The sequence below is a fragment of the Mercenaria mercenaria genome, chromosome 7 (assembly GCF_021730395.1).
Source record: "Mercenaria mercenaria strain notata chromosome 7, MADL_Memer_1, whole genome shotgun sequence".
In the NCBI taxonomy this organism is placed as follows: domain Eukaryota; kingdom Metazoa; phylum Mollusca; class Bivalvia; order Venerida; family Veneridae; genus Mercenaria; species Mercenaria mercenaria.
Window position 1 is genome coordinate 20,652,880 of NC_069367.1, and position 14,248 is coordinate 20,667,127.

The window sequence follows — 14,248 nt, forward strand, 5'->3', positions numbered from 1 at the left end:
TAGAGAAGAATAGAACAGAAGTTATCTTACATTTTGAACAGACAAAATTAACCAGTACGATGCCTGTGAAATGCATCACGTCATTGCGTCACTGCAATAATTAAGTTTCATTCGTGAAATAAATGATAAATCAATTATAAGAAAATACAATATCACCGTGAAAAAGAATACCATAACTTATGTTTTGAAACCCTACCTCGTCCAGTTTGTTGTTATTTGGAATATCTGGACCAGCAAATAAATTCAATTCTGTTGGTCTTCCATCAGTTACCATAATAACCTTCGTATAGACAGGGGCATCATTACTTAGTCGTTCTAAATGATCTGGAATTATTTTAATTAGAAAGAATATAAAATAAATACAAGAAACTTTGTTTGTTTGATGCCTTGTCTTCGGTTAAAACAATACCAAGTCAGCAAAAAAAAAAACAAAAAACAACAACACCCCCCCCCCCCCAAAAAAAAAAACATGAGCAGATAAAAATTTATGTAACTGTAGGAACCACAATTAAAGTTTAAATGATTGTATCAATTAGTTTTGAAATTCGAAAATGCGACAACCATCAAATTGAAAATGAAAAGATTCGAGCATACAAAGTACTAGTAATAAATTCTAAGAATATGGCGAAAAACATAAAAACATTATTTAGTGTTTATGTTTAATGTAAGCATGCAACACAACAGCATCGTAAAGTGAAATCGCATACACTTGGCCTAAATGTTTAAAAATGATTACACTTCGTCTCGGAAAAGTTATGATTTTCTCATGTTCTTCTATGGGGTACATGTATTATCATTTCAGCTCTTGTGTACACGTTACTTGAGTAAAAGGTACATACATCCAGAAATCCCTGAACTGATGTATATCTATTTTATTAGAATGATTAGGAACTGAATGAACTTAGGAATTAAATAAATATAAGTACATACACCCAGAAATCGCTGATCTTGAGTACATCTACTTTACTGGAATGATTAGGAATTAAATACATATAGGAACATACACCCAGAAATCGCTGATCTTGGGTACATCTACTTTACTGGAATAATTTGGAATTTAATAAATATAGGTGCATACACCCGTAAATCGCTGAGCTTGCGTATATCTACTATTACTGGAATGATTAGGAATTAAATAAATATAGGTATATACACGCGGTAATCGCTGATCTTGAGTACATCTACTTTACTGGTATAATTAGGAATTAAATAAATATAGGTACATACACACAGAAATCGCTGATCTTGAGTACATCTACTTTACTGGTATAATTAGGAAATAAATAAATATAGGTACATACGAGGAGTGTTCGATATGAATTGCTTATTGTCCTCTAGCTCGATATCCACGTGGGGCACGATAAAAACCAATACCTACCTGTATAGGGTTATTCAATACCTACACAACGGTGTATAAATGTACATGTTAGACTAAGTGTAGGACATAAAATTTGCCATTTGAATACACGCAATCATTGACCACTGTAGTAAAAATGGTTGGTAGAAGCGTCGACAAGAAAGATGAAATACGGGCTTACATCAAAGCTCGCTCAAAACTTGGTTGTTCTTTGAAGCAGCTGATGACTGAACTTTCTACTGCTTATGGACCTTCTTGTGTGTCTTATGACACAGTTCGGCGGTGGAAAAAGAAATTTGAGTCTGGTGTAGAGTCCATCAAAAATGCACCGAAATCAGGTAGGCCAAAATCTGCATCTCGTAAAGAAATCGTTTCCAAAATAAAGGAAATCATTGAAGGAGATGCCAGATTTACAGTTCGTGATATTGCACGAAAGGTAGGCATATCACTGTCAACGGTTCACCTTATTTTGAAGAAGCATTTGAAAGTCAGAAAGATTTCTGCTAGATGGGTGCCACATCTGTTGACTGATGAGCAAAAGAGGCAACGGGTTAAAGTGGCCAAAAAGCTGCTTCAAATGTTTCCAAAATATGACAAAAAGCAGTTTGCCAATGTCGTCACAGGTGATGAAACCTGGGTCCATTATTCTGAGCCCGTCAGAAAGGTTAGCAATAAGATCTGGGCCACTAAACACAGCAAACGCCCAATAATTGCCAAACGTTCTTTGAGTGCAAAGAAGGTTTTGTATGCAATCTTCTTCTCTGGTGAAGGAGTCGCAATAAAAGTGCCGGTGAAAAAAGGGCAAAAGCATCACCGGAAAGTACTACAAAGACGTAGTACTGAAGAAACTGAAAAAGTATTATCAGAAACGACGCCCTGCCACTGGTTTTAAACATGTCCGTCTTCTACATGACAATGCCCCCGCTCATACCTCCGCAATAGTAACGGCGTTTTTGAAGAAAGAAAAAGTAACTGTTTTGCCTCACCCCGCGCATTCCCCAGACCTTGCCCCATGTGATTTCCTTTTGTTTCCGAAATTGAAATCATTCCTTGCTGGGCGGAAATACCAGTCTCGACAGGCACTTGGATCTGCCATTCATCAGTACCTTATTACTGTGCCCAAATCAGCGTACCGTGACGCCTTCAAGAAGTGGATACATCGACTGAAACTTTGCATTTCTAGCCACGGGGAGTACTTCGAGGGCATGAAATGAGCCCTTTTGGGCTAACTTGAAATTTGAAGTCTCCAGGTAGAAATAAGCAATTCATTTCGAACATCCCTCGTACACCTATGAACCGCTGATCTTGAGTACATCCTCTTTATTGGAATGATTAGGAATTAAATAAATGTAGGTGCATACATCCAGAAATCGCTGATCTTGAGTACACCTACTTTACTGGAATGATTAGGAATTAAATAAATATAAGCACATACATCCAGTAATCGCTGATCTTGAGTACATCTACTTTACTGGAATTATTAGGAATTAAATAAATATAAGCACATACATTCAGAAATCGCTGATCTTGAGTACATCTACTTTACTGGAATGATTAGGAATTAAATAAATATAGATACATACCCCCAGTAATCGCTGATCATAAGTACACCTACTTTACTGGAATTATTAGGAATTAAATAAATATAAGCACATACATTCAGAAATCGCTGATCTTGAGTACATCTACTTTACTGGAATTATTAGGAATTAAATAAATATAAGCACATACATTCAGAAATCGCTGATCTTGAGTACATCTACTTTACTGGAATGATTAGGAATTAAATAAATATACATCCAGATATCTCTGAATTTGCGTACACCTTCTTTACTAGTATGATACGGAACTGAGTGACTGATTGAATGAATGAATATAGATACACACATTCAGAAATCACTGCTTTTGTGTAACTATATTGTAATGAAATGAGAAGGAGTTGAATTAATAAAGGTACACACATCCAGAAATCGCTGCAGTTGTGTACATTTATTTTACTGGAATGATAAGAAGTTGAAAGAAAGACTGAATATAGGTTCATACATCCAAATATCGCTGAACTTGTGTACACTTACTTTACCTGAAAAATTAGAAATTGAAAGAAAATAGGTACAAACATCTAGAACTCCTTGCTCTTGTGTACACCTGCTTTACCGGAATAATTAGGACTGAACTGAATGAATGAAGGAGAATTCATTGCTCATGTGTACACATACTTTACTGGAATGATCAGCAATTGAAAGAATACAGAAACGTACGTTCAGAAATGATCGCCGCTGCTCGAGCTACCATAATTCCACCATACATCTGAGTAGGTCCACCAAGTTTTATACCATCTAACAAACGTTTTGAGAAAACTAGTAGGTTATTTGATACAAGCATGTATTAAATTATGATACATTTGAAGACATCCTATCTTGTCTAATTAATTTTAAATCATTAAAAGGCATAATTTGTGAACTTGTATTAACTTTTCCAACTAATATTTTTTTTATATTTAATTTTTTTATTTGTTATCTGCTAACAAGTATATCCAAGCTTAAAGATATTTTGAAACTTTATATCAATAAACCATCTGTTTTACAAACACATGATGTAGAAAAATTACTAAGTCATAAATAGATCTTGCGAAATGAGTCGGTGGTATTATTAACCCAAATGCATTTAATTTATACTGTGTACACCGTGGCCTAGTGGATTAGAGATCGGTAGGTCAAACGGTCTTAGCCGCACTGGTATCCGTTCAGGTGTGGCCAATTGGTACCTGGCATCATAGGGAAGGACGCGGGATATAGATGTGTACATAAGTGCCGCTTAAGTCAAAATGGCTAGGCAATTTAAATGGAATAACACTATAATAAACAAATGTTTTACCTTTATCTTAATAAAATAGTGCCCCTACCACCTTTTTAACATTCAGTAGTGATAGTACCTTTAATTTTCAAGACAAATGAGCTCAGAATTTGAATTATAGTCCTACAACTCACATTTTTTTTTACAAAATGTGTTCATTTTTTTTACGAATGAAACTATTTAAAAGAATAAGGTACGAAAGCTGCTTTTCATATGTTCCTTTAATTATTACATTGTCATCAATAACGTAGGTGTATCTGTGAACATATTTACTGTAAAAAGATATCTTATTATAATTCGGATCACAAAGAGTTTATGCAGATGGTATTTTTCTGTAAACAAGATGTCTAAAAAATCAGGTGTAAAAGTTCATCACTGGATAAAATAGTAAGTGTGCCAATGTCCCGATCATGATTATATATTTTTTGTTTTTGCCTGCAATGGATTTTCTATTGATTCAGTTATTGTAAATTTGCTAAAATGAAATGAAATGTTTTACAAAATGTAAGCCAGCAGTTTAACTGTAACAGTTTAAAAAAATATTTTCATGAATGCTAAGGGTCTAGTTGGAAAAGTCCACAAGTATACATTCTACCACGAGTCTGGCCTATTATAAATATGTGGTGAACAATACAAAAGTTATTACGAAATCCAGAATTGTTTACATGTGCATTACAAGTATACCAAATATACAGCAAAGGCATCTGCGACATTATGATTGATTGAATAAAACATTTGATTGCCACAAAGGTTATACTTATGTATAGAATGAGGCACATACCAAGTTTCTTCCGAACATCATATAAACGGTCCGTGTATGCCATTTGAATCTTTGTCTCATGTCCAAATGTTAAAAGGGCAACATGTTCAGTTTTCAAATCTTGATACTTTGACATCTTTTCTAAGCCTGCAACAGAACGAGTATTTTCTATGAATAGTGCCTGTTTTATTTTCGTGTTATTGCTTCTGCAGAATCCCGAGAGATTTTTATATAACAAGTTACGTTAACAGGAGGTGATATCTGCATTTGGAAACGGCAATAACCATTTAGAAACAGTTACTGTACTTTATCAAATTACTTTCAGTACCAATTTATCTACTGATTTAATTAAAGAAAAACCACCAGAACTTAATCTTAAAACATTGCAGACTGAAGTCAATATTGAAACAATTATCTCTCTTCTTTGTTTTTGAAATTATTATGTTAAGTTGATACATTTATTCAATTCTATTAGTACATAATTTTTAAAGGAACGATAGGTGTATGTTATTGAAAGATACGGGAAATTTAAGGTTTCTAACAATCAACTGATATACTATGGAAATCATATAAATACCTTCAAGATAGTCTGTTAAGAAGGTATGTGCTTCTGTCCAAGCTTCAGTCATACTTTCTGATATGTCCAAGCAAATGATCGAGCGAGCACCTTTCACAGATTTAAATACTGCTTTATCTACAATTTACGATACATTATTAAAATATATTTTTATGCTATTTAGCGTCAATTTTAGTTTAGCATAGTTCAGACTGCTAACGCCTGGTTATTAAAAGTGGTGGTTGTTGTACAAAATCCATTTACATTCACGTGTAATTACATTTCAATATTATATTAAGGTATGTAATTATATGTTATCTAAACGTAGGGAACTGACTGAATATTTATATGATCATCATATAATGGTATCATTATTGTGAGTACTTACTTTAGTCATTTTCTATTATCCAACAGAATGCAACCATGTAAAATAATACGATAATCTTTTAGGTAAAGTCTGTTTATGTGAGGTTATTACATGTGCAATACCCTTTATTTCTCGCAATAACGGCTTAAGAAGAAATATGAGCCGTGCCATGAGAAAACCAACATAGTGGGTTTGCGACCAGCATGGATCCAGACCAGCCTGCGCATCCGCGCAGTCTGGTCAGGATCCATGCTGTTCGCTATTAGTTTCTCTAATTCCATTAGGCTTTGAAAGCGAACAGCATGGATCCTGACCAGACTGCGCGGATGCGCAGGCTGGTCTGGATCCATGCTGGCCGCAAACCCACTATGTTGGTTTTCTCATGGCACGGCTCATATATTGAACGGATTCTATAATCACAAAGAAACGGTTTATATGTGCAGTAAAATGTTTCAAGTATAATTAATCGGTTATATGAATTGTTTTTCAAATAGAAACTAGGTTTTACTTATAAAGAAGATTTTACATAGTTTGAAGTTTTAACTACTACTGACATATTTCAGATAAATAACATCGGTAAGTAAACATAAAAGTTAAAGGCAAATAGTATCCAAGGAAATGAATTGGGGAAACTGAAATAGCTCTTGTCTGATCTTTACAGTGTCTTTAGATATTAGAAGAATATCTCAGTTGTTGCCTTACTATTTGTTAAGAATTGTCGTTCAAATGGTTAAAGAAAATACAAGCTCATATTTCATTGACTGAATTAAATGCGGGTATCATAAAAATAATAACACCATAGGCATTTCATTTTGCTATAACAAATACGGTTATATGATTATATCATGTCGTTGACCGTTGACATTTGTCCGTTCAAGACTTTCTATATATCTTTATTTAATAATTCTGTAAACTACATTAAAACAGTCAATACAATTATGTCTTTCTAACAGCTGACATACTGATAATGGTCAGACTTACAATCATTTGTCAACCGTTCCAGCTCAGCCTTAAACGTTCGCTCCCTGTCGTACAAAGGATAAAAGCTCTAAGAAGATCCTCTGGAAGCACGTACAGAACGCAACCAAGCTAAATAGTAGCAAACTGGGTTTAATTGAATCTGTTCTTGAGAGGTACGCCCCTCATCTCTCCTAGCACCGGCTTATGCAGAATTATATTATTTACCAGGTTTTAAAGAAAGAAAAAGTACATACAACTGGTTATTAGAATAGCTAATGTCATTGGGTGGGCGGGTGGTCGGGTTTGTCAAAGTTTGGTTTCCGCTTAATAACTTGAGTTAGGAGTGACCGATTCCAATGAAACTTGGTATATAGGACGTAGTTTGAGCTTACTCAAGAGGTCAATAGGGTCAAGGTCAATGTTGCTGAAAATAGAAAAAAAAAAACAATATCCGCTCAATAACGTTAGTTTGCATTGATGTATTGAAATTGGTATCTTATAGAAAAACCAAAGTTTGGAATGTAAATGGAATCAGTGGGGTCAAGTTCAAGGTCAGCATAATTCAATTAATCTTAATAGTTAGAAAATAGTTCGGCCAAAACTACTTTTTGTGCTGTTGAACGGATTAATTGCGGAGCGCCACCCTTTTTTGTGATTAAAGGTACTTGTAATGTCATTGGGTAAAGTTCAAGGTCGCGTTACAAAAATATATTTTTCTTCTCACTGTTATCATCAAACAGGTGGTTTCTGGTTTATAATTTTAGTTTAGATTACATACTGTCATCAAACTTGGTGTACAGCAAGAAGAAGAATTAGCTTTGGATTATATTTGGGGTCACTGTTACTAAACATTGAAAAATTGCTTCTACTCAGTATCTTTAGTTTGTGTTTGTATCTTGCGGACATCATGAGGGGCGCAGCCATCTTGAATACTATTGTAGTCAGTAGTATGTGTAATTTCGTCCAACTTACATATATTTAAGTACAAAAAATATCAATAACAATGTTGTTCAACAAGTTATTGTGTAAGACAAATCTTCTAATCCGAACTTTGTAATATTAAAAGCTATTTTAAGAAGTTTGCAATATTTTACTCGCTGTTTTTGGGAATGGGGCGAGGTCCCTTCCAGTTGGGAAAATCACGTCATTTTGTATCGAATTGGGATTATTTTCTCCTGAAATAACAATTATTAATATTCAATTACCAAACATTCCCATTTGTAACAAATATTATGCTTTGTTTAAAGCAACGTATGAAAACCAGCATTGGAGCATAAAAACTGTCATAACTTTTGTCATTTTTCAACCAGTTTTGATGTTCTTGTTTCAGCTTCGAGTTTTGTTTATTTTCTTTACCGTTTAGGCGTACTATTTTGACTAGCGATGAGCAGAATTTCGCTCCCACCCCCCTCTCAAAAAAAAAAAAAAAAAAAAAAATAAATAAATAAATAAATAAAAATGGCAAAAAATGACTGTTTTGGCTTTCCGAAGAAAAGGAACGAAAAAAGACAAAAGACGTAAAAACACGAAACTTCACTAAAAGCGATCCTGTTCCCAAGTTTTGTTTGGAAAAGAAGCAATGAAGTTATCGATTGTTAAATATCCTGTTTATATTATATTTTCAGATGGATGTACATGCATTCAGTGAATTAAAAGGAAAAAGATTTTTTTTCCTTAAGGTCAGACGTTAACTTTATGTGTACAGTCAGTGCACAGACCTAAATCATATTTGAACGACCGTGAAAGATTGAGTAAAACACATGAATATTTTTGTAGAATTTCAGAAATAATTCGATCAAGTTAACCATTTTGGACAAAGACATTTGGATAATTTTTGCAAAAGTACTTTTTCGAAATATCTCAACTTCATTGTTTCTTTTCCACACAAAACTTAGGAACAGTATCGTTTTAAATATTCTTCAATTGTATCTAAATATCTTGACTTAACAGTGAATTTGGTGCTGATATACTGTTACAGAAAAACATGGCGCGAGATGGACGAGAGAAGTTTCATGTTTTTACAATTTTTTTTTTATATTTTTGTTTGTTTTATTTTTTGTCTTTTTGCGTTTCTTAACTTCGGAACGCCAGAACAGCGATTTTCGCCATTTTTTATTTATTTAGTACGCCCAAACTGTAAAGAAAAAGTCTCGATGCTGAAACAAAAACATCAAAATTGGTTGAAAAATGACAAAAGTTATGACAGTTTCTGTGCTCCAGTGATAGTTTTCATATCTTGCCTTAAACTAAGCATCAATATTTGTTACAAATTGGAATGTTTTGTAATTGAATATTGTTATTTTAGGAGAAAATAATCCCAATTCGATACAAAACTAGAGCTATCACTAAAGGTGATGAATGTACCCCCCCCCCCCCCGCATGCATTGACACAGTACATTGCAATTTGACCCACACAAGATTGCATAATTATGTGGACTGTATGTATATAGACTGTATGTATACAGTATAGTAACAAAAAACATAACTATGCAGAATATTTATCTAAAATAATGTAACATGCACCATGCACAGCTAGGGTTGGTACTGATCACTTGTGTGAAGTTTCATTAAATTGTGTGCAAGGGTTTGGTAGATTAGGCACGCACAAGATTGCATATGCAGACTGTATGTACATAGTATGTTAACAAGAAACAAAGTCCCATAACTCTGCAATTTTTGTCGCTGAAAGAACCTAACATGCCCCATGCACAACTACTGTTGGTACTGATTACTTGTGTGAAGTTTCATTAAATTGTGTCAAGGGGATGAGGAGAGATGGTGTGCACAAGATTGTGTCTATGTATATAGTATAGTAACAAAAAAAAAACAAAGTCCCATAACTCTGCAAATTGTTTTTCTAAAAGAACCTAACATGCCCCGTGCACAACTACTGTTGGTACTGATCACTTGTGTGAAGTTTCAAGGGGATAAGGAGAGATGGTGCGCACAAGATTGCGTCTACGGACAGACGGACAGACAGACACCAGTATACCCCCCTCCCCCACCCCCCCACTTACAACTTTGAGAAGAATATTGCAAACTTCTTAAAGTAGCTTTTGATATTACAAAGTTAGGATTGAGAAGATTTGCCTTACACAATAACTGGACGAACAACATTGTTATTGATATTTTTTGTACTTCAATACATGTAGGTTGGTCGAAATATACGTACTACTGACTACAATAGTATTCAAGATGACTGCGCCCCTCATGAAGGCTGCGGCACCAACGAGATGCCTGCGGCACTGGACTGAAAAGTCGGCAGAACGAGGAGATATGCCTTTTCCTTGACATGTATTTCATCTCAATCAATCAGATGTCATGTCTTTATATAATATAATTATATGAAAATACAACATTCCTTTTTTAGCAAGAGGTGAAATGACTCTTGAATATTCACTGCTTTTGTAATTTTCACGTTACCGCATCCGATGAAAAACACGCGCAAAATAACAATATTACATTTTTCTTCACAAACTGGGCATGGATTTGTCGGCAAGATACAACTACATCCCGCTGCATTCCCCGATTTCTAAAAAGGTTTTACTGTAAAAAGACAATAACCAAAAACATTCAATTTTACTCATCGTGTTCGTTCTTTTTGGAAACATTCTGCGCAATGCCTGCGCCGTCGGAAGCACGATGCCTTCATTTCAGTGCGGCACATTTTGTGCCGCAGGCAATGTTTCATACCCGTGACATGGCCCTTTTCTAAACTGAACCTGTTGGTGTGATGCAAAGTTTGAAAATCTGGTATTCGTGGAATTTCAACGTGTCTTTAACTTAAATTTAATGCACTCCATGATCAAAAAGGAACAGAATATATAACAATTCATAGATGAATATTGAAAGTACACATGTGTACCAAAACAGTTTAAGATCAGGACTAACTTCAGTTCTTAGGACAGTTAAAATATTATCCGAATGCGCTTTTTATAATGCTGAGAGAACATTATTATTTCAAAAGGTAGAGTCATTAAACAAAGTTTCTTAAGTTTGGACCGTGAAGATTACAACAGAAGGAACTTAATTGGATGAGGTAATTAAAGATAATTACGATTTAAAATGGCACCTACTTCTGTCAAGTTCCTCTTGTACGACATTGTTCCAGTACGCCTTGCCTTTTAATATCAACTTGATGTCCTGTTTCACAATATCCTCTGGAAAAAAAACACATCCTGTTGCAAACGGAAATATAGGGTTACCTAACACTCAAAAGAGACAATGCTACTCTTTTCTTTCCTTTTAAGCAATGTAGATAAATATAAAATTATGATGTAACGATAGTACTGAATACGCAGAATTATAAAGAAAAACGAATAGATAAATAAAATGTAACCATAATAGTTTATCACATTCTTAACTCAATAATCACACCACAAGTACAATGCCACAGAACAATAGACATGATAGGATAAACACGGAACACATATTTGTCCAAGCACAAGCCATTAAAGGACGCTCGCTACAGTTTCGTTATTTTTTTTCTCAATAATAAATTTTGAGCAAATGACTTAGAGATATATCAAATTATAAAACGGCAGATTTCTTAATAAGCGGATTTTAAGGTGTTTCTGAAGCATTTTGATGTCATAGAACGATAAAAGTTTCCGCCTTTCTCCGAACAAAACCTATAGTTTACGAATACGGATGTACGGTATGGGTACGGTACGGGATTAGAAACAGCTGTGACTCAATGCAGAATCAAAGCGCCGGTATAAATTACAGACTCCAGTATATGTCGTACTGAAGCAATTTGAGCTTAAAGTACTTTAAATGTATATATTTTGTAACCATGATGATACTTACCCTAACCTCTAGTTTGTATATTATAAATATTATACATTAAATGTATGCGAACATACAATAATTTGAGAATTTTTGCAGTACGCGACATTAGATAATCACTCCCGGGCATGCGCAGAAGACCGCTCCAACTCTGCAGTGAGCTACATCGATTAGAGGTCACAATAGCCTAAATAGTTTTCCCTATATATTCTACATAAAACTGACCTTTTTCAAAGAGCTACCAAACATAGCTAGACCCATTTCAGAGAACAAATCCTTACCTCATTTTAAAGAGTTATGATAAAACTGATATAAAATGAAGAGAAAAGTAGGGGTCATGTATCTTCTAAGAGAGATTTCTCTGGTCACATTTACTTACTGTAAACTGACAACAAAATCACACTGCTGTGACCTGGAAGTACTACTCATACTAAAATTGAGCTTGACTTCACCAAATACAACCTGCTCTCCAATTTTTCCTACCAAAATGTCAACAATACATCCACAATGAAATTTAAACAAAAACTAGCCTCAATTTAGACCTCTGTTGCCATGCCAAGTGAAAAATTAGTGTTCAAATACCTGGCAGCCATTACGCGACTAGACCAGATTGCTCCCACGCCGGTTCCTTTAGTTTAGTTAGGCCTAGAAACACAACCAAATTGGCACGGTGTTGGGGTAAATATCGACCCGTCCGGAAAAACTGTAGCGAGCGCCTTTAACAATCGATTAAAAAAAGAGTTTGTTTGTTTGTTTTTGGGAGTTTAACGCCTTTTTCAACAGTATTTCAGTTATGTAACGGCGGGCAGTTAACTTAATCATTGTTCCTGGATTCTGTACCAGTACAAACCTGTTCTCCACAAGTAACTGCCAAATTCCCCACATGAATCAGAGGTGGAGGACGAATGATTCCAGACACAATGTCTTTTTATCAAATCGTCACGGAGAACATTCGGCCCGCCCGGAAATCGAACTCGCGATACCGCGATCCGTAATCTGCGCTATCCCTACTGAATAAGAGTTTAACCTACATGATTATTCTTATAAACAGATCAACAATTCAAATAAATCTGAGTAAAGTTTGATTAAAAGCAATCTGGTTTCCTGCAATTAATAGACAAGAGACATCACAGTGGTACTTTAAGGAATTATCTGAAATATTTGATATCTTATTCAATATAAAACAATTTATATTTACATTTTTTCACATTATGACCTCTAAATGACACCGACATTGGCATTGGCAATACATTCAGAATTACCTAACTATGGTGGAGCTTCCTGTCATTTTCTGTCATTCGATACAAATATATTCTGATTATATTCTGATTCTAATAATTTATGTATATAGTAGGTTATGCATGTAAAGCATGTCAAATACTGGAATACTTGTCATGGAAAATATAGATTCACAGTAATAGACAGAAGAAGAAAGAGAAGATGGAGAGAAGAAGAAATAGTTACCTACATAGTCTTTAAGATGAGATGACACAGTATGAAAAACGAGCAGTATACCTTTTCGCGGCGGATGCGGGTTCAGAAAATTTGGTTGACTAATTGCTGTGCGGCTGAAACAAACACAAGGACGTTATAACAGCCTTAATTACACTTATCTATATATAAAGTATCTATACATAGCAGGGAATGTGCAGCTTTTTAATCCTTTATTTATTGAAATACAGCAGTGGATTATACTCTAATTGTATCATAGCTCGGTGCTTTTTCTTAACAAATTTGGTGCATGTAAATCGTATACACTGAGTACAGGGTGCGGTAACTAAGAGTGTGCAAGTATTTAATACCCCACGCTAGTTACCGCACTGTTGGATTGGAAAGTATGCCAGCATGTCTGGAACAGTAGACAGCGAAGTGTAGTTTATTGATTTTCTGCTCTCGCATTGGTTTATTTTACTTGGGCTTTACACATTTGTAAAGCAAGGATTTTAAGTACTCACTTGAACTGCTGTATATGGCAATGTGGAACGCCTAAAACTACCATATATGGATGGCTATGATACAAAACAGAAAGAACATTAAAACTCTCGGGTAAACGATTTTTACTCGGGGGCTATGCCCCCTCGTACAAATCGTTTACCCTCGAGTTTCAATGCTCTTTCTATTACTTAATTCGCGTCTTGAAACAGTGGTATAAATACTAGTAATTGACAATTCTAATAGTTCATTTAGACGACTTTCGGTTATAGGGAATCGATCCTACCAATTTTAGCGACGAAAATCGGGATCGACCCCTCCACGGTAACATGCGATATACAGAATGAGATATATACTATCGAATTAAAAAATGTGTCATTCCGGCACGTGCACAGAGCGTCTGACTTCGGATATTTTGGAATGCGCATAATAAGCGTCCATATAACTTGTCCGAACCGCAACGTCTTGCACATCAGTACAAATATATGCAGTGTTGTTTTTATTCCAAAATGTCTAATGACAGCACCGATTCCGTATCATTTTAAAGGTAGATGTTATGGGATGAGTTAAGCCGGATCGATTCCCAATTGAGGCAGTGCCTTTTTGTATTACGTTTACTTTTAATATATTCTGCCCTAAATAAACGTTATTTATTAAATGATTAAAATACAGGTA

At 34.9% G+C, this 14,248-nt stretch overlaps 1 protein-coding gene across 3 annotated transcripts in view; it reads right to left on the bottom strand.

Moving 5' to 3' along the window:
* The window catches only part of LOC123554780 (uncharacterized), a 37,497-nt gene that overhangs the window by 17,202 nt on the left and 6,047 nt on the right, over window positions 1-14,248 (bottom strand). For all 3 annotated transcript variants that reach the window (XM_045345124.2, XM_045345125.2, XM_045345126.2), the window contains exons 3-8: window positions 13,157-13,209; window positions 10,930-11,013; window positions 5,548-5,664; window positions 4,992-5,117; window positions 3,616-3,693; window positions 197-324 (exon numbers count right to left, since the gene is read on the bottom strand). In XM_045345124.2, the coding sequence (XP_045201059.1) occupies window positions 197-324; window positions 3,616-3,693; window positions 4,992-5,117; window positions 5,548-5,664; window positions 10,930-11,013; window positions 13,157-13,209 (586 nt within the window). The remainder of the gene's footprint in view (window positions 1-196; window positions 325-3,615; window positions 3,694-4,991; window positions 5,118-5,547; window positions 5,665-10,929; window positions 11,014-13,156; window positions 13,210-14,248) is intronic.